At 33.0% G+C, this 21,526-nt stretch overlaps 4 protein-coding genes across 4 annotated transcripts; 3 read left to right on the top strand and 1 right to left on the bottom strand.

Moving 5' to 3' along the window:
- Positions 1–5,170: 5,170 nt before the first annotated feature.
- LOC114724367 (isoflavone 4'-O-methyltransferase-like) lies at positions 5,171–5,701 on the top strand (the record flags this gene model as incomplete). The annotated part of the gene is made up of 1 exon (XM_028910707.1): positions 5,171–5,701. A coding segment is annotated over exon 1 (531 nt), but the record flags the coding sequence as incomplete, so codon positions are not given.
- A 2-nt stretch (positions 5,702–5,703) lies between these two features.
- On the top strand, positions 5,704–6,983 carry LOC114724366 (isoflavone-7-O-methyltransferase 9-like). Its single transcript, XM_028910705.1, has 2 exons — positions 5,704–5,943; positions 6,498–6,983. The coding sequence occupies exons 1-2, from the start codon at positions 5,704–5,706 to the stop codon at positions 6,798–6,800; spliced, it is 543 nt and encodes a 180-aa protein (XP_028766538.1). The 3' UTR covers positions 6,801–6,983.
- Positions 6,984–9,695: 2,712 nt separating this feature from the next.
- On the top strand, positions 9,696–11,087 carry LOC114724365 (probable glucan endo-1,3-beta-glucosidase A6). Its single transcript, XM_028910704.1, has 2 exons — positions 9,696–9,720; positions 9,817–11,087. Exon 2 carries the CDS (start codon positions 9,909–9,911, stop codon positions 11,085–11,087), a length of 1,179 nt encoding a protein of 392 aa, XP_028766537.1. The 5' UTR covers positions 9,696–9,720; positions 9,817–9,908.
- A 3,389-nt stretch (positions 11,088–14,476) lies between these two features.
- Positions 14,477–20,253, bottom strand: LOC114724309 (glycerol-3-phosphate acyltransferase 9). The gene is made up of 14 exons (XM_028910641.1): positions 20,122–20,253; positions 19,808–20,006; positions 19,220–19,373; positions 18,969–19,026; positions 18,227–18,345; positions 17,887–17,986; positions 16,728–16,823; positions 16,272–16,368; positions 16,036–16,123; positions 15,864–15,960; positions 15,612–15,697; positions 15,397–15,516; positions 15,178–15,276; positions 14,477–14,677 (listed from the first exon to the last, which is right to left on the bottom strand). The coding sequence occupies exons 3-14, from the start codon at positions 19,339–19,341 to the stop codon at positions 14,629–14,631; spliced, it is 1,131 nt and encodes a 376-aa protein (XP_028766474.1). The 5' UTR covers positions 19,342–19,373; positions 19,808–20,006; positions 20,122–20,253; the 3' UTR covers positions 14,477–14,628.
- Positions 20,254–21,526: the final 1,273 nt, after the last annotated feature.

Below are 21,526 nucleotides of genomic sequence, written 5' to 3'. Positions count from 1 at the left end.
GGAATTGACAACTTTGCCCTCATTTGTATTTACTACAATGATTTAAAGAATCACTATAAGGGTTTAGGTGTTACCTAGATTTGTGTAAGAATAACTACTCACTTTTGTTATTAACTATAAGGCACTTAACTACTCACCAGAGATAATATATTAATAACTAATTATAAGAAAACCAAAAAAATTAGGCCCGCAAAAAGAAATTAAAGAAGAACAAGAAGGAAAATGTTTAATTTTCAGCTTCTTTCTTGCAGTAGAAAACCAATAGTTCGTGGGGAAAAAAAAACAAAACAAAAACAAATATCTAGACGCAGGCAGCTGGAAGAAACGTAGAAATTTCAGATGGGTATGTGTGGGTATTAATCCGATCCGTTAACTGAATGGACATGGTCGAAAGATATTGACTGAATACTTTTCAATCCTTATACTTTGACTAACATAATGTTGAATAAAAGGACATTTCCATTCAAATTTCTGGAATTCCAATGTTGTATTAATTGAATGAAGACGTTCTCTCTGCAAATTAAACCCAAGTAAGCTGTATATATATTAATGGTTGCAAAATAGGACAACTTGTCATAGATTTTTTTCTTAAAAAAAAAAAAGGCGAATGACATTGATGATGATTAGAATATCAAACTTTTCAATTTTTTAGTAGTTATTAATGCATACCAATTTAACTAACTCGTTACAGATCAAATTCTTTTATTTAATTTTCATTCACATGAACTGGAGTTCAACTATATTTTAATGGCAGATTTACCTTATTCATATTTAAAGCCTTATAATATAGGAATATTGTTGGCAAGTGAATTATGGAAATGTGGAAATTTCTGGAGAATTCGTACGGGACCACGGGTTCCTGTTTCATTGAAAAGCAATTCGGAATGTTTAAGTCTGTGAACCTCGTTTGCTTGACTAAAAATATTATGATCATTTTTCTCACTTGCTCAGAAATTGGCCCGACGTACTTGCTGGGTTGTTGAAATATTATTGCTATGTAAAGATTAAAGTGATTAATGTACTAAAAATAATAAAAATAATATCAGGACACTGAATGTATTATTAAAAATATTAAAGTGTTGGATGCATATGAAAAATAAAATCAAGATGCTAGATGCATCTTTAGCTTTATATTTAATTGTTTTCATGACTCTAGGACCATGTTGTTTTATTTTTCTATTTAAAATATTTTTAACAAACTAAATTGATACTTTGAATTATTTTAAATAGTTTGTTGTGCGGCAAAGTCCCTTGGCTCTTGTGAGATTTGGTTAATTGAATTGTAAGTCTACATGCTGTTAGATGAGGTGTTACAAAAAACATGCTTAAGATTTAATCATTTAGTATAATATTTTTATATATTAAAAGATGAGTCATTGATGTTAGAAATCAGATGACATCTTTATTAGGTTTTATTTTAAATATTTTTCAATTTTCAAATTTTTAATTAAAAATTAATATGTGAATATTCAATTGCAAAGTACGTTGTTTAAATTCATTGAGTCAATAATTTTTGTTAATGAGACAAAAAATATTGTTAACATTTTTTCTCACCAACAAACAGTGTTAACATTAAAAGACTAAAAATACATTTTGTAAATTAAAAGAAGTAAATTAAAACTTAATGTAAACTTAAAAGACCAAATATACACATTAATTCATTAACCATAAACTTATTATTATTATTATTATTATTATTATAATATAATAAAATTTAATAGAGTTTTTTTTGGCCAAAACTAAAAAAATTAAAAAAACATATGATATTTGATGCACTTCCACGAACACATGCTTTTATAACAATAACATGCATGGCCTAACCACAAAAAGTAACAATTGTAATGTAAATTTAATAACTGCGTCATTTTTTTTATTTTTGCTTTGATTTTATAAAATTTATGTGTATTTTTATATTTTCAAAAAGCATATGATATTGCACACACCTTGGGTAAAACTTTAGGATATTTTTACACCTTTATCAAAAAAATACTCATAAATTTTTACTTAAAGCGTATCAAACACTATATACCTTTTAGATGTATAAAAAAATACATGAAAGTGCAAAATTAAAGATAAATGACACAACTATTAAACCTAAAAAGGATCGCAAGGGATGCTATAATAGTCAAAACACGACGTGAAAGTCCACTGATCTACACAAATATCTCCAAGTCATTGGAAAAAACAAGAAGCTTCAGACAAAGACAACCACACTTGAAGAGGAGTCTAGCAACTTCCTCTACTTTCCACATTGAAGATGATGTCACCGTCCACCTCTTCCCTTATTGGATCCAATGTTTCAACAAAAAGCGAAATTCCTTTTTTTTACTCCGAATATTTTTTTCGGGTAGCTGGTATATTCCAATTAAACTAACTAAATGTGGATCAAATTCTTTTATTTAATTTTTATTTATATTAATTGGAATTCAACTATATTTTAATGATATATTTACTCTATTCAAATTTAGACAATTATAGTATAAGATTGTTGGCAAGGGAATTCTGAAAATGTGGATATTTCTAGATAATTTGTACGGAGTTCATATTCCATTGAAATGCACTTTGCAATATTGAGCCCTCGGAACCTCTTTTCTTGACTGAGAATTTAAATTGGCCTCGTCTTACATGTTAGGTTGTGGAATCCACTCGCAACTTAGGTGAGGGATAAGAACAGTAATTAAAAAAGAAAAGGAGAAATGATAAATAAGGATTGCATAAACCTGGTAATTACAATTTAAATCCTTAATTGTAACTAAGAAAATTCCTATGCCAAAAAAATTAGGATACTAATACGTGCTCTTTGCAGTATAATTTAGGGCCAAAAATATATACTTTAACACTATTTTATTTTGGTTGGCTTGTATGTCTATAATAACATTGAATCATAATTATTGACTTTTAAAATTCGAAGGGGCTTGTTTCTATCAATCACACTTCCTGTGCAAGTTAACTTTTTAAGAACTACGCAACCTAAAAATTCACGTCGCGTTTGCTTGTTGAATTTTCATGAGCATATATAGTTGCCCATTATTAACTTTGAATTAAGAAAGTAAGTTTGACACATTCAAAAAATTTTATGAGATCGTAAACGATTTATGTTTAATTTTTGTAATTACTATTTTAATATCATTTTTCAAATATTGACTGTTAGAAAAATCTTTTTATTTTATTTTCATTACTTCTTAAAGAAATAACTTTCTTCAAAAGAAATGATTTCTTTTTATGTACTACCTCCGGTCTTATTTATAAGACCTCGTTTGTAAACTACAAACGAGATCTTATAAATAGGACCGGAGGTAGTATTTCATAACTTTTGGTCATGGTTTAGGGGAAGTTTTTGTTTTTGGCCAGAAGTTTAGAGGAAGTATTGGATGTATTGAAATTGTTATTACTTGACTTGAATTATTAATGTGTGTGTGTATAGAAAGAAAGAGAGATGCCAGAAAATATGTAGGATGCCAGAAAATCAAGTATAAATAATTGCTTGTTATATGAGATTAAACAAATTTATAGAGGTAGTACTACAAAGAAACATGGTTTTAGCGACGGAATTTAGTGACGGAATTAGCGACGGATTAGTGACGGATTTTCCGTCGCTAATTACCGACGGAATTTTTCCGTCGCAAATCCGTCGCTAACTCGATTTTTTTTAAAATAAAATAAAATGCCACGTGGCACCTTTACCAATTGCCACGTCATCACTGAGAACACCTCCACGTGTCGCTGCCACGTCACATCTACTGCCACGTGTGCGCCACGTGTCACCACCACATAATTCCCTTCTTAAAGTGACTTCTCCATGGCTTGAACCCAGGACCTCCTCCGTGCGCATGTGCGGCTTTACCAGTTGAGTTGCAATGAACCTGTTGACTTATTATGTAAAATTAAATATATATTATATTATTTTACACAAACAATTATATATACATATATATTATTAAAAACTAAAAATATACTAGATGATAATTTTAATAATAACTATTTTAATGAAAAAATATTTTTTAAATATTTTTTTTACTATTTTTATAATTTTTTATTTTTTAAAAATCTTTTTAATATAATTTTAATTTCTAACGACACTAATTTTGAATTTTACATCATAAATAATTTTTCATAAATATTTTTTAAATTTATTTTTAATTAACATTGATAAGATATATAATTTAATTATATATATTATATTACATTATATTATATATGTATATGTGGTTTATATATTTGAAGAAAATCATTTACAATTAGTCAAAAAATCTTGTTATTCAAAAATTCAAAAAATAACTACTATAATAAAATCTAATAAATTATTTTATATAAAAAATTAAATGATTTAAATAGATTATGATAAACAGTATTTTCCTACTTGTATATATATCCTATGTAATTTATTTTCTTAAACTTTGCGACGGAAACAAATTCTGTTGCTAATTTCTGACGGAATTGCGACGGAATTTCCGTCGCTAATTTTTTTGCCAGATTAGCGACGGAATTATCTGACAGAAAAAGATTCCGTCACTAAATACGGATTAGCGACGGACAGAAATTCCGTCGCTAATCTGTCAAAAAAATTAGCGACGGAATTTCCGTCGCAAATTCCGTTGCAAATTCCGTCGCAAATTAGTGACGGAATTTGTTTCCGTCGCAAATTTCGTCGCTAATTCGCTGTTTTTTTGTAGTGTAGGATTGGAAAATATTATTTCCTCCCACGGTATTTCTTAATCTTACATACATGGATTTGTCTAATCTCATATGACAAGTAATTTATCATGCTAAACACTCTTTTAATAAAAAAAATTTTCAATTTCAATCCCAATCTCTCATTTTTCAATGCTTCGTATCAAACGGTACCAAAAAGTTCTCCCTTTGAATTCTCTTCTAATGGAGACAGAATAAAATGGGTGAAAATTAGAGGTTAAAAATTTTCATCAAGTCATAACAAAAATAGTAACAAACAAACTAAAGTGGCGATGGTCTATCCAAGAATTATGAATTACATGTATTTAATTATAAAAACGAATTTTCTTAGTCAACATTTAGAATTCGATTGCTTTGTGAATCTGCTCTATGTAAGGGAACTCCATCTTTGCCATTAACGAAAGACACCATACAAGCATAGAGAGTTCTTTCAAATCAAGTTTGAAGAGCTCAAGGAAATCCCTATATGGTTTTATATATGGATTCCATTATTGAAGCCAACCCAATAACACGTGAGTTCTTTGAAGCTCAAGCTCACTTGTATAAACATATTTTCAGCCACATCAATGGAATGGTTCTGAAATGTGCCATTCAATTAAACATCCCAGACATAATCCACAACCATGGCCAACCCATTACTATTCCTCAATTGATCTCCAAACTTGAAATTCACCCAACCAAAACTGCTTGTGTAGAGAGGCTTGTTCGTTTCTTGGTTCACAATGGCTTCTTATCAAAAACCAAAGTGAACGATGAGGAAGATGAGGAGGGAGAAAATGAGGCATTCGTTCTCACTCCTTCTTCTACATTGCTTGTTAAGGGCTTGGAACCTAACCTAATACCAATGGTTTTAGCAACTTTTCACACTGATGTGATTGCTTCATTGGATTTGCTGGGGAAGTGGTTCAAAGGGAAGGAGAAGACAGTTTCTGAGAGTGCCTTTGGTTTAGGGATATGGGATCTGCTTGAAAGTGAAAGACTTAAGATGAAGGGATGGCTAGCGATTCGCAGATGGTTGCCATGGCACTCAGAGAGTGCAAGTCAATTTTCCAAGGACTTGAAACCCTAGTTGATGTAGGAGGTGGCACAGGCACAACATGTAGGATCATCTCTGAGAGACATCCTAATATGAAATGCATAGTGTTTGATCTTCCACAAGTTGTTCAAAACTCTTCAGGAAGCAATAATCTGAGTTATGTTGGTGGCAGCATGTTTGAATTCATCCCTTCTGCTGATGTTGTTTTGTTGAAGGCACGTTATTTCTTAAATTCCATTTTGGTCAATATGTTTTCATATACTCTATGGTTCTAAATATACAAGTTATATAACTAATTTATAAAGCTTAAGAAAACTAATTGAATTAGTTATTTGACAAAAAAAATTATGTGTTAGTTTTCATGAAATACCCTATAATCATCTGTAACGAAAACTATTTCATTTAAAGCTCTTTCAATAGGAATTGGTTTTGGTGCAAATCAACGATGAGCACTATATTCAAATTACTCCTCTATAATATGTGCGATCACTAGGAATAGTTAAAAGGAAAAAAGTTATTAATTGAAGAAATAAAATAAATTAAGATCTTACAAGATTAAATCAAAATTTTCAATTAGCTCCTATATTAAGAACTAAAGAAAGTATCAAAGTGAGTCTTGACTAATTTATATATCGAGTACTCGATGAGATCACTTGGGTGTAAGACTTTCCAATCAATTTCCTAAAATAATATATTGATATATTAGATATTGAAATTAATAGTTGAAAAGGTTTGTAACATTTGTTTGTCATGATTTGATTTTGTGCAGTGGATATTACATAACTGGGATGATGAGAGCTGCATAAAAATACTGAGCAAATGTAAGGAGGCAGTGACAAAGAAAGGCGAAGCAGGAAAAGTGATAATCATAGATGCAGTGATAAAGGAGAAGGAAGAAAAGAATGAAATGAGAGAAGTGAAACTTTTGTTCGATATTATGATGATGACTTCCTTCAATGGAAAAGAAAGAACTGAGAAAGAATGGAACAACCTTCTTGTTTCTGTAGGCTTTAAGCATCACAAGATTACTCCTCTTTTCGGTTTTAGGTCAATTATTATAGCATACCCTTAATCAGTTATTACTATATATATCCTCTGGTTTTCACGACTTAGTTCAGAGATTAAAGTTTGCGCTCAAAATTTTATAATTCGTTCTACTACTGATAATAACAAGTAGCCATGCAGTGTGTACTGTTGGTGAGAGGTAGTATTCATTTGCAATTGCAAGGAAATAACATTGTTCGTTTATCTTTAATTGCTTACGTATGTTTTTCTTTTTTTTTTGTTTTTGTTTTTATTTATGACTCTAGATCTAAAATTTCAAATAAGCACGTTCTGTTATTTAATTAAGAAAAAATTAATATCTAGGTGTTTAGCTTATTTTTGATCTGGTTCTTATATTTTTTTTCCCCTTCTTTATTGAGTCTCCTCAATTATAAACATTAGTTCATAATCTCATGATTTATTAATTCGCAAAAAAAAAAAAAACCATTGGTCTGTCTTAACGTATAATTGAATTAAATTTGCCACATGGACCTAATAAAAACCAACCAAATTATATATTATTATATATAGATACAAGGAGATAATTATGAGCATATAATAATTTTTACTATTTTGATCATAAATAAATTTTATTATATTATTTTACTTCTTAAAAAATCTCTTTTTTATTTTATATATATTGTGTGGTAACTTACATGTCATGTATCAACCTTAGCATCAGCCCCATTTAATAGATTATAAGTACAAAAACTAATGCCTATAACTGAAGAAACTATAAATGTGGGATCTATACAAAAAATTGAACACAATTAATTATCTAGTGAAACTATAAGGTTGCGTTTAGCAGGAAATATTGAAAATTAGGGATAGAAATTAATATTAGAATTGAAAAAAATCTATTAAAAAGACATTTAGCATAAGAGATTGCTTGTAACATGTGATTAGTCAAACCCCATGCATGTGGAATTGGAGAATACCATGTAGGGAAGTGGTAATCTCCAATCCCACCTCTATGAGTTTGCCTAATCTTATAGAACAAATAATTATTCATGTTAAATATTATTTTAATAATTTTTTTTAATTACAATTCTAATTTCTATCCCTCATTTTTAATACTTCATACCAAACGGGACATAATGTTCACGAAGTATAATTTTTCCTTTAAGTAATAGATAACGGATAAGTATGTGTGGCAGTATAAAATTGCAACTCACAGAATGTTAAGGGATATTTTCATGCCATAAATTAAAATATGTTCCCGTTATATATTCACAATTATATAGAGTTTAGAATAATCTTTTTTGTATCGTTGTATTACGTACTATAAACCCATCACAAAGTCATTAAAAGATCAACTAAGATTGGTTAATCATTTAGGTATTAAAAGGGTTAACATATCATTTGGAAAATGATTGTTCAAACCTAATTCTAATTGAATGTGTTTAATTGATGGAAAACAAAGAGTTGGTTTAGTGGTATAAGGCCTTGTTAGATCTCTCAAGTCTTGAGTTCAAATCTCAAAGGAGACACCTCTATTGAAAGGAGAGTCCACAAACTCTAAATCGGATTAATTGGTTGCTATCAAAACGGGTGGTGGCCCTCACCTACTTATATACTGCTAATGTATTTTTAAATTATAAAAAATGAAGAGTTAATATTATTGTTCATCATTATAGTTTGTTCTATTTTTTATTTTTGGTTTCTGTACATAATTTTATATAATTCATTTTGGTACCTATAATTTCATAAGGACTTAGTTCCCATAGGATTCTTTTTTTAACTTAACTATTTTTAACAATGTTCTGGATATAAAATAGTTAATAAATCCATGTAACAACAAGAAGCACAAGGCTGGTCCAAAAAAAAAAAAAGAAGCACAAGAATTGTATACATAAATTGCCCCATTTCACAACTAATGCATGACATCATTTATTTGGGTCACATATGACGTTCCTTCTGATGTAACTACCTTTCTTGGCCTTATCAGAAAAAAAACTACCTTTCTTGGAATCTAACACACAAGAAGCCATGTCAGGTTTTACAACAAACAATTAACCAAAGAACCCTCACACCCTTTTCTCCACAGCCAGTATCGCTGGCTCAGAAATTAGATATCAACTTTCCTTCTTCTTTTTTTAAAGTTAAAAAATTTTATTAATTAAAAAGAGTTTTATTAATTACACATATTAGAAGGATTTTTTATTTCTAAAATTAATTTTCAATGTAAATAATTAAAAAGAATATTCTAAAGAAACCAACACATATTTATTATAAATACCTAATTTTAACTGATTTTTTTAATACTGATAAATTAGTTATTTGGCTCTCATTCCTACATCTCAAATTGGAGGGAATACACAAAAGTGTAATATATACACACACACATAATTAAAAATTATTTTATGTTTTAAAAAATAATTTTTCTTGTTCTTAATTTTGTGAAAAAAAATACAACAAATATATAACAAAATGTGGATCTTTTCTATTTTTATTTATTATTAATTTTGAAATTAGATTATCATTAAGGTGGATTTCAGCTTGTTTGCATTTCTTTATTTTAAGAGCTTATAAGCATTTTCATGTAAGTTGAAACGAAACTCTTCTCACATATTTATTTCATATTCCACAAACTACATTCGCATTAAACACCCTACTGAATGAACTGCATGGACATTAAAGCAAAAGATTTCCCGCTTTTACTATTTTTTTTCTTTTTAATGTCACTTCTAAAGATGCTTGAATTTGATGCAGTCTTTATTTCATTTCTTTCTTTCTTTCTTTCCTGTTTTCTTTTTTTTTTTTTTTGGGTAGTGCTTCATTTCCTTTACATCTCATCTTTCTTTCCCCTTTAAAAGCGTCTGAATGCATTACAAAATTAAATCTTTGTATCACCTGGTGGGAAAGCAATTATCATCAACTTACAGAACTACATGTTAGAATAATGGATGTTCTGGCTATCTTTATCTTCTCTGTACTCTCAATATCAAGTCTGAAACATTCCCTTCCTCTTTATTTTCATCAATTTTTTCTTCAAAGCATATCTTCTGCACTATGTAACACCAGTTTCTTTTTTCATTCTACAGAAGCAGAAATCTCAAGTAAGATCGGCGTAAACTATGGCCGAGTCGGGAACAACCTGCCTTCTCCAGCTCAATCCGTTGGGCTACTAACAACAATGAAAGCAGGACGTGTGAAGCTGTATGATGCAAACCCAGAAATTCTGAATCTTCTATCAGAAACCAAGTTTGAAGTCTCCATTATGGTCCCTAACAGCGAAATCTCAAGCATTGCTTCAAACCAAAGCATATCAGATGAATGGGTGAGGCAGAATGTCTTGCCTTACTACCCCAAAACCTTGATTCGCTTTTTGCTTGTAGGTAATGAAGTGCTGAGTGATTATTCAGTACAAGGCCAAAAGATATGGCTTCATCTTGTGCCAGCAATGAGAAGGATCAAAAGGTCTCTCAATGCTCAGAACATTACCAATATCAAAGTTAGTACACCAGTAGCCATGGACGTTTTAGAGACCACTTTCCCGCCGTCGTCTGGGGCATTCCAATCCAGGATAAAAGACACTGTGATGGTACCAATGCTTGAGTTCCTTCACAGAACCAATTCATTCTTCTTCATTGATGCATATACTTATTTTCCGTGGTCATCCAACCCCAACAATATTAGCCTAGATTTTGCCCTTCTTGGAGGAAATTTCACTACCACTGACCCTGTCAGTGGCTTCTTCTACACCAATTTACTGGACCAAATGCTTGACTCAGTTATCTTTGCCATGTCCAAACTCGGGTTCCCTGGCATCAGGTTGGTGATATCTGAAACCGGGTGGCCTAATTCCGGCGACATGGATGAAGCCGGTGCAAATATATACAATGCAGCAATGTACAACCGGAATCTCATCAAGAAAATCACAGCAAAACCACCCCTTGGGACCCCGGCTCGTCCTGGTGTTGTTATTCCAACCTTCATCTTCTCCTTGTACGATGAGAACCTGAAGAATGGGCCAGAAATAGAGCGACATTGGGGACTGTTACATCCAGATGGGACACCACTGTATGAAATTGACTTAACGGGTAAAAGGGCTCCATCAGATTTTGCACCATTACCTTCTCCAATGAACAATTCATCATACAGAGGAAAGGTTTGGTGTATGGCAGCAAGAGGAGCAAACCCCAGTAAGCTCTCTCGTGTCCTAAAATCCTACACCAAAAGAAAAAAGCTAATAACTTGTATGTTCGTTTGCTGTCATTTTGCAATTTTGATGTCTCAGTTATTTTGGTTGATGAAGCAGGTCGTGGATCTTGCAACTTCCCAAATGTCTGAAGACAATGAAGCAGAACACTAAAGGTGGAAACAAATATTTCCGAGATATTGCAATTTAAAACTACCCTAAATAAGGGCTAACACAATTTCTCAACTTTGTTCTTATGAATAAGTTACCTTATTCCCGATCATCGGTGATAAACAAATGTTTGAAGCATCCTGAATAAGATATTTTGATGCGCCTACAAGACCAACCCACAGAGTTGTGCTATAATACCTCCTGAGCAGAACTAATCTGCACTGTAAAGCCAGCATGATTGTCACATCAAGATTGCTTCACATAACATAGCATCATAATGATGGCCTCAATGGCCATGTACATGTATTTTCTTGTCATAAGAAATGATGATTTAACTTCTGTTCTATGGACACGCTACTAGAATATTATTAACAACTACAAGTTATGATTATCAATTTTTTCGCATTCCTTTAGGACAGTCGAAAAATGCATGAATCTAGAATAGAAGTCTAAGAAGGGCATAAAATTGAAATCTCGCTCAATCTCACAATCAGAACATTGCATTTCATCCAACCATCAATCACACAAATAGCGCTGAATTTCACTCCCACCCCGACTTTGAGGAGTTGAAGTTCAACCATAGCAAGCACAGCAGGTGGTCACTTTAGTGAATCAAACCAGAGCAAACAAACCGCAACACCAACAACTCCCGACGTCCAATATGATTAAAGAAGTGAAATCCCATTATGGTATGCATTGTGATCGTGATCGCTAATTTAGGGTAAAAGAATCAAAAATTATCGAAGAAGAGAGAAGAACCTTTGAGAGAAACATCGATGTTTTGGTCGGCTTTAAGGAAATTATGTGAAAATGACCCCAGCCTGCCAAAGGGAAGGGATAATGGGGCTTCCATGCATAATACTAAGTTGCGAGTTCGAGAGGGAGGCCCCTCCGGTGGGTCTCGAATAAGTACTGTAATCAACTAAACAACCAAAACAAAACAAAGAACATAAGTCTACTTGGACAGGGATACAAAAATAATTAAAATTATGTGTCGTCCTGGCTAGATAATCAGCAATAATAATGTTTTGTCTAGAAGTGGGTTTAGGGGGGAAAAAATTCAAATGGGATTATAGTATTTGAGTAGGTCGAACATCAAGAAGGAAAATTTCCCAACTTTTTTAAATCAACACTCTCCCCGCTTCGGATCTGGTGAAAAGGAATTGATCACAAACAAGTCACTACAGCTCGTCCGGCTTCAAACGGACAACAATCATTGCATAATGAGAGGCAATAAATTAAAGGGAGCCAAAAATTAATATTATTAGTTTATTTTTTAAGGAGAAAAGCCTATTAAAAATCACATGTAATTGGAAAAGTATAAATATAAATCAATTGATAAATATTCCAAATCCCTAATTAGTGCATGGACGTAATTTGGGATTTGAAAATTTAGGCATTTTACTTCATTGTTTCTTTTTTTTTTTTTGTCCAATGACACTCTTGTTAATGAGGCAACGATTGGCTGCCACTTCGTCAGCGATTGGAGCTCCAACAACAAAGATTGAACTCTAACAATAATGGCTAAAGCTCTAACGACAACTTTATTACAAAATATTTTTATGAATAGCTAATAAAATTTAAATTGTTAAATTGTATTTGCTAATTTTTAAGCCTATATTGTGATTAAATTACAACAAAAGTTTATTAAAGAATTGCAAATATTTTGTTATAAATAACTAATAAGAACTTTGAATTACTAAATTGAACTTATTAATTTCTAGATTTGTTTTGTAGTTGAATAACAGCAATTTTATTATGAATAGTTAATGGGGAATTATGAATCTTGTTAATTTCTAAAACAAGCATAGAACAGCATAGTATTCACATTAATGATAAGTACAAATTATGAGCATAGAAAGTAGCTGTTATAATTAAAAAAAATCAATAAGGATTAGGATATTAATTATTTTTATAAAGCAATAAAATCAATTATACTCTTCATTCTTTTTCTTTTTGCTTTTTGTGCTGGGTATAGATAGAACATTGAAATCAATGTTTTAAAAGCTGGACTGAAAGTCAAGCCAAAGAAACTAGCGAATCATGATTCAAACAGTCGGATCAATCAGACCGGTGCGATAATTAAATAAAAAATATTATAATTTATTGAAAAAGAAAAAAAGGGTAAAATGAAAAAGGAGGTTTTATTTTTTTTTTCCGCTTTATTCTTTTTTTCTTTTCAATTTTTGAGATGCTCTAGTGCTTTTTGACCTTCCATGGACGCTTTTGGGATTTGTATTTATTTTTAAGTATTTCAAGATACCTCTTCCTTTTAACCATTGAATTAAACTATCATGTAACATCTTGCAGCCATCGATATATTTTCAATTGAAAAAGTTTTCAACTCCAACCATTCACTTCAGTTTCGGCGACCTCAAGATCCACCTTCGACTGTTCTTTATATCTTACGCTTCTGGTGCAGATTTTTTTTTTTTTTTGCTACTATTTTCAAAGATAGATCAAGGTTTGTGGCTGAGGCTAAGTAGATTTGAGTAAGTTATTTATCATAATTTAAACTGAATTTTCTCATATAACCTTCTAAATATTTTTATCTTTCCTCAACCCTCTTCATCTTCTTTTCCATTTGACATTTGACGATGGTGACGCATTCCTGTCTGGCCTGTTCCTGTCTAACTCCAACTCCCGGCTAAATGGCCATCCAGAAACGGTCCAAAACGGCCTAACTAATTAAGTAATCAAACCATAAAAACGAGCCGAAAAACTCTCCAATCACTGACAGGACCAGTCCAACAGTCCGGCTTTTAATTCATTGATTGAAATACAAAGAGAGGCAACGGACATGCAGCAGAAAGGAAAAATACTACTATTTTTCTATTAAAAACCATAGATGCAGTGTCAGATATTAAAGGTGAACAATTCTTTTGATGAAAATTTGAACATTTATTCCCTTCCGTTCGACTCAACCTACCCCAACTTATTGGTTAATGCAATCAATCTCTCATGTACTATTTAAACAAGAAGAAAAAAAACATGATATGTGGACATTAGATCCCCAATATTGGCGGGTTATGCATGCTTCTTCAACCCCTCTACTTGGGCAGCCTTGCTCTTCATGATGCTTTGAAAGAAATTGGAGTACCTACTCATTCATCCATTTAATGGAATAATTATCAAAAAGAGAGTATGGTTATTGGGAGAAAATTGACCAGTCCTTAGATTTCTAAACATCAACGTTTTTTAACAAAACAAAGAGTTTAAACGATAATTCTGGAACGAAGGGAGTATATCCTCAAAGCCAGTGACTATATTACATGATAAAAGTCAAATTAAATATAATATATGATAAAATTTTCTAGGGTGTCAACGATTTAAATGACATGTAAATAGTCAAAAGACTTTCAAATCAAGCTTGGTCCTGCACAATATAGCAGTTCCAAGACAGAGCAAGCATCATAAGATTAAAGGCAACTTATTCATATCAATCTGTATATATGATTAAAGGTGAATATAAAGTTTACGTCAAGGGAAAAGAAAAACAGGTTGAAAGAGTACAAAGTAAATGCGATATACAAAATGTTGCGCATCATTTTTCCTCCAGGCGCCGTAGCATTGACTCAGCAAAGTTTTGTTGCCTACAAATGCCCAGTAACCAACCAGTAAGTGCCATGACTCAGATTTCTCAAAACCCATATTTTTTTAATCTAATTTAGTATCATGATCCAGCATTTGCCAAATATAGAAAGCACAATCAATTAATTACTCTACAAAGTAACCATTTCATTTGAAACACCAAAAAGCGCAAAGTAAGAAGCAATTTACAAATCTTATCTAATATTTATGCATTCAACACATCTTACCAGTAATACAAATAGATAAAACAGTGCCAAAGCAAGAGATTTGCAACCTAGAAAACCATAAGTGCAAAAAAATAGAACAACAAACTAACTAAATGTATACCCCAAACTAGGTGGGCCCAATGTATTCATCCACACTGTTAACGACTAATGAATTGTGAGAATTTTCCTAAATTAGATGGTTTCTACTGATATTACTATCAACTATAACACCTAGATTATCGGCCATATTATAGCAAAAGGGTGCGCCCCAAGAGAAACTAAGAAATAGAACTTACTTTCCTTCTTTCAGCTTTGGGCTAGGACGAGAATACTTCAGATATCCATCCCAAGGAACCTTTTTAAGACCAGCTCGAACTGAGATTATGTCTCTCACCCTACATTAAAGTAAAATACAGACGGTCTCAACACATTAAAGATGCCAAGCATAGACTTTCATGCACAACCGTTTGCACTACACAACTTTCTTCTTATAATTAAAGAGGAAAATTATTTACCTCTCAGCAAACTCAATGGCTGTTTCTCCTGGCTTCAGATTCTGTGGCTCCAAGTACCAAACATCACAAACAACAGCCCAAGATGTCATTAGCTGCAGCAGATGCATAGTGAATGATTGCCTGCAAATGAATGAAATCCAACCATTACTCCTCTAATACAGCAGTGGGATCCATGCAAGTATAGAAGTAATTAACATCAAAAGGCATAACCTTACTTTCGACTATTCCAAAAAGCATCCACAAATATTTTATTGTATTTTATTGCGACTGGGCAAACTGTGCAGTCAAGCTCAAATGCACCCTAAACATCAATAAAAAGTTAAATGCTTTGATGACAAATTAAGAATACAACTAGAGTAGAAATCAATGTGGGGGTGCGGGGGAGTATTAGAAACAAAAGAAAGAAAGAACGCCCATTGCATAAGCCTATATGTGTACACAACTGCATTTTTCACAGATTCACGTACCTTCTTGAACATGACTGTGTAGTGATTATTTACACAAGTTCCCTCGGGAAATATGAGAAGAGGGTTATTGTCAATTCCCTGGACATGATCCCTCAATCTGAAGAATGTAAAACAGAAAAGTCAAAACAAATGAAATCAGATAGACGTTTCCTCAGTTTTCAATTAAGCTCACTTCTTGGCAACAATTTCTCGATCCTTTGCCTCAGAACGATTGAACCAGATACATCCTACACTCTCCAAAATGGTGCTCTGCAATAATCCTACACAAAACAGCCAATATTTATGAAATACATGAATTACTGAAACCAAATTACCCAAATATGGCTTGTCATAATACTATATATGCATAATAAATTATCATATTACATGTGAATAAACAAACAGGTTTTAATTTAGCAAGATGCTTACCAACCCATCCAGGATGCTTCTGCATAATTACAGCAAATGCAGTCATCTGTTCTAAAATAATGAAATCAATCATGGAAGTATGGTTGGCCACAAAAACCTGTTCAAGGAACTCATATTATCAGTCAATAACATTCACATTTACTTAAATACTACCTCCAATCCTAATTATAAGAGCTAGTTGACTAATTTGAAGAGATTAAGGAAAGAAGTTAAGTTAGTTATTTGTCATAAATAGGTATTGTCTTTTTTAAAATATCCTTACTAATCAAGTGTATTGGCTAGAACTACTATTGTTAGAAAGACTATCTTGAAAAAAAATACATAAATATTATGGACAAAGTAAATTGGGATCTTATATTTAGAACCAAAATAAAAGTCAAACGAGGTTGTATATTAAGGACCAGAGGTAGTATACAGATAAGGTGACATCTGGCAATCGATATATCTTAGACATACCTGCTTTGGTCTTATGCTAGGACGTGGCCCATGATATTTGACAACCCCAGTCCATGATGCAACAAAAAAACTGCACATCATCTCTACCAAAGATCTCTGAAGGACAAGTTCAATTTGCATCATATCCAATTTGATGTATAAAAGTCACATCGGAATTGTACAACAGGGAGAAAATATGAAAGACAGCAATTTGGAGTCTTGAGACAGTATGTGCTATAATATCACAGGTTGGACTACAACTAGTCCCATGCATTCCACTGTATACAGCATCCTTCAAATAGATGAGTTCATGAAAAACATAAACTATTAATTGAAATTATGTCCGCCAATAAATTGGCCAACCTTTACAGTATGAACGATATATTATAAAAATGACAGCCATTCACTTGTGTTTGGTTTTGTACAAAACTTTAGATTAGTCTGATTAGTAATATAATTGTATAGGCACTTGTTTAACAAAATTATCTTCTCCCAGTAGTTTAAATTGTTAATGGAAAATTCTTCGACTTCAATGGAAGCAATCAGAAGTGAAGAAAATATACGTGCCATGTCTTTCATTCTATGCGGAGCAAAATGAATTGAAGTCTACCAGGCAATAGGTACTCAAAATTAACAGAAAATTAAACAAATATTCACTAAATATTCCAATAAAAGTAGAGGCGCGTACCTCCTCAAATGAGTACTTTTAAAATATAAGCCAATTGTACATCGTTTCTCATTTTTTGCTAAAAATATAAAGGCATTCCCTCTATTTTCAAAACATACACTTGTCCAATTTTTATTTTTTTTGGAGTTGAATAAAAACAATTTGGACTAAAATAACCTCCATACAAAATAGGTAAGCGTGTCCTTTTGCCAGAATACATGAAAGGATTGATGGAGGACATTTTAGTCCAGAAAAACAATTAAAACTGGATTAAAGTGTATACTTTAAGATTAAAGGGGATGCTTCTGCAATTGCAGCTAAACTTGAGATGCCTATGCCATTTATTTTTGAACTATGTATTTTAAGAACTACAAACCAAAAATTATTTTGTGCTTTAAAATTATTCAAAACAACAGTTTTAAGCCTTCTTCGTTCTTTTTATGGCATATATGAAAAACGAGGGAGAAAACTACAAATTGGATGGTATAACATTGCATGTGGGTAAATAGGCACCTCAATCTTTCTCCTCAACTTGTCATGTCTCTTCAATAGGAAATGCACAGGAATGAAGGATGAAAGAAATATTATCCATCCTATTGTCAACACTATGACCCTGTAAGTTCAAATAAAAAGTATCAGAAGGCCAGACGTAATCAACAGTAAACGAGTTTATGAATGAGAGACACAATGGAGATCCATAAATCAGGTTTAAAATGGAAATTTGATGTAATCAAAGTTGAAATTCAAATTTTATATAATATTTAGCCAAGTGGACTCCAAAATAACAAGACTCATCGTTACTGCGCCATGCATAACATGATTGCGACTAAATATTGCAAAGGTGTACGCTAACCTTGCAGGGAACAGTATCAAATATCGAACGAAGACTCCAAAACACCACAAAGGGAACAGATAAACATTCCAATTCCAAGGTTCAGGAGGATTTGACTTGAAGCATCTTGTGAATGAATCCTATACAACACAGAAATTTTCAACCTAGAGCAAACACCCGAATGTAACAAAGGTCAAAAACAAGGGATTGAAAAACATCTCCATTAGTGTGTGCGTGTGCACATACCCACACATTTTATGAGCTTCAGAATAAATTGCAGATTCTTAACGCAAGCCTAAATACCTGAGAACAGAACCCAAAAGAAATCCTAAGGAGAAGCAGTACACAAGCTAGTCCATGTGCTATTTTTTAAGCCTCAATCTGATGTGTCAATCAAAGTAGACATGGGATTAGACTTTTATTAGGTGGTTATGGTAGTTATCAGGTTAAGAGGTAGCTAGTTAGTTATGGTTGTCAATTGGCCATCAGAAAGCTTTGCCTACAAAAGGAAAGCAACTGTAAGTTAGATGCTATGCTTATTATGAGCTATTCAGCACACTATCCAGTTAGAACCCCTCTCTCTCGACTCTCTAATCCCATCCTCCCTCTCAACCCCCCCCCCCCCCCACAAAAGGGCGGGGGCAGCTTTCCTTTTCTTTCCTCATTCTTTCTACCACACAACACAGTGCCTCATGATTTTTAATATCCGGTAATCATTCATCTAAAAATAATGGTGGGGCACCAAAGAAAGGGCAAATCTTACATCTACAATGGCACCAGCTGCCTCGGATAAAGTGGGAGAAATGTTGAGCAAGTCACGCCTGAAAACCAATAATCAAATAGCAAAATCTAAAAATGTTGAATGAACAGAGAGGAGGAGTTGAAATTTTACATGAGCAAGTAAATCTCAATGCTTCAGCAGCATCAATTGAATAAAAACTGCTCCTATCTAACAACTCGCTCTTATTTAACATCCAACTAAACAGTAGTCACACTAAAGAGAAAGAGGCATACAGGCAAAGCTTGCCATGAGGTTCTTGTTGAATGGTCGTCCCAGAAGGGAGGTAATCTTCGATGTTGGGTCGATCAAGGTCCAATTCAGAACTAGAAGATTTGAGCTTCCCAGTAGTACCCATCGCTGTTTGGCTTTCACCACTGCCAGAGATTTCTGAAAGATAAAGTTAAGGTTAAATCAGTTGATCATTAAATCAGAAACCTTATCAATCGAGTTCACCCGATAATTAAAGATTCTGATTGGATCCTTGAAAATTTTCAATCAGATTCAACTCCAGATGGAACATGTCAAGTGCCCAAAAAAAAATTGCTTACTTTAGAAGAAAAGAGTTGGTAACTTGTTTTGTTGTCCATTTACCAACTTCGACGCTAAGGTGACGAATTTCAAACACACAAAACTCCTTTCATCTTGGGCATAGTCAAAGTTCGAAGTTCGTCACAAAGTTGGTGAGCGAAAAGCACAAGTTAACAACTCTTTTCTAAAGTAAGGCATCAACTTTTTGCACTTAACATATTCCATTTGGAATTGTACAACCGGAAAGTAGATGATGCTAGGAAAAATTCTGCTGAACAAGTAAACAATTTTACCAGTGCTCAGCCGCAAATAACTTCTACGAGTCAGAAATCTCGGACGAGAATCAAAGAAATGCTACCACTCAGTCGAGCAATCAGGCATCGCATCCCAGAGATTCACCGTCGGAGGAAGAGTTCTGCGAGATGATGATTGTTCGAAGGCAGATCAAAACCCGGCACTTTCACGCACCAACGGATAAATTTGAGAAACAACCTGCAACGAGCCCAAGGAACGATACTTGAGGCAATGTTTCAGACATCAAAATCACGATGTGAAGCAATTGCTGATCTTAATCATGAAACCATGCAAGGCATTAGGGAAGCCACACCTAAATCCGAGAAACACCCATCCCACGACAAGAAGGCGAAGAAGCAGGTTTGAGAAAGAGTGAGCAGGTACGAAGAGAAATCGTCATGTAGAGGCTGAAATGTCAGACAAGATGATGACAACGGCTAGAGCTAGCAAAGTGGCAAAGGGGAAAGCGAGACGCAACAGATTGAAGAGGATTGATTCAACGAAAGCCTCAAATGGAAAGACCCAAAAGACTTTGTCCAAAGCCACTCACATGAAAATAAACCAACAATTGAACAAACAGCTCTTGATCATAGGCCCAACGTGAGGAAAACGAAGGCTTTAGTGATAGTTCAGGAATTGGGCTCAAATAGGCCCATTGGATCAAAATAACAAGGAAAATCAGAATAGGCTTTTCTGGCCCACTGGAGTTCGGGCATCTGGTGGTGTCAATAGCCGCCAACCAGTAGTGGAGGAAATTGTTTTTTCTTTTACATACAAGAGCAATTAGGTCACTTCACAAAACATTTAATTTCAAAATAGTCGTTAAAAGACTGAATTAGTTGCGTTTTTATCTAAGGATTTGAATAAACTCACTCACCCATGTGGTTATTAGGTTGAGTTCGTCTTGTTATCAAAATTATGTTTTTTCATATCTTTCTTTCCCCCATTGATGGCAGAAAAGCTCGTGATTCTCAAAGCCGAAACCCAAGAGGACGAAAACAATGTTTTTTCTATGGGATGAGGCGAATTAGATAGTCTTGGAATATGGGCCAGCCCGCCCGTTGCACTGAATTGAAGTAGCCTGTGACAGTGTGACTTGAAGAGCCGGCGGGTTAGCGAGCTGCTACCAGTGCGTCAGTATTTTTCTTAAAACCTGATTTTTTTTTTTCCATTCAAATTTATCAAAATCCCAAATATACACGAGTCTGCATCACATTTTTTATTGGAAAAATCGCAAAAAAATCTGTCCAAATAAAAAAATTGCAAATAGAAACCCACGACAATATTAGTATGTTTTTTTTTATAAAAAAACATTAGTATGGGTTTTGAAAATAATTTTTATGAATGGGTCTTTATATGCAATTTTTTAATTTTGGTGATCTTTTTTTGTAATTTTTTCTTTTTTATTCATTACTCTATAAAGTTATATAGGGGTTGAGATATATCCAACACCCTGAAATATTTTTTCGGATACATCCAATACTCTGAAATATTTTGTGGTGTATCTAGCATCCTAATATTTTTGGGTGCCGGATGCATCTTAGAAAAACATTTTGATGTGCTGAATGTACTAAAAAAAAAATACTCACGGTGCTGAACGTATCTAAAAAATATTTCAAAATATTGAATATATCACAAAATATTTTAGGATATTGGGTGCACCTGAGAAAATAGTTTGGGATGCTGAATGTACCTTAACCAATTATAAAAGATTAATA

Source organism: Neltuma alba, unplaced genomic scaffold (assembly GCF_004799145.2).
Source record: "Neltuma alba isolate B1F8T4 unplaced genomic scaffold, ASM479914v2 tig00012185_pilon, whole genome shotgun sequence".
Taxonomy (NCBI): Eukaryota; Viridiplantae; Streptophyta; class Magnoliopsida; order Fabales; family Fabaceae; genus Neltuma; species Neltuma alba.
Note: the sequence above shows the minus strand (reverse complement) of the source record. Positions and strands in the feature narration are given on the sequence as shown.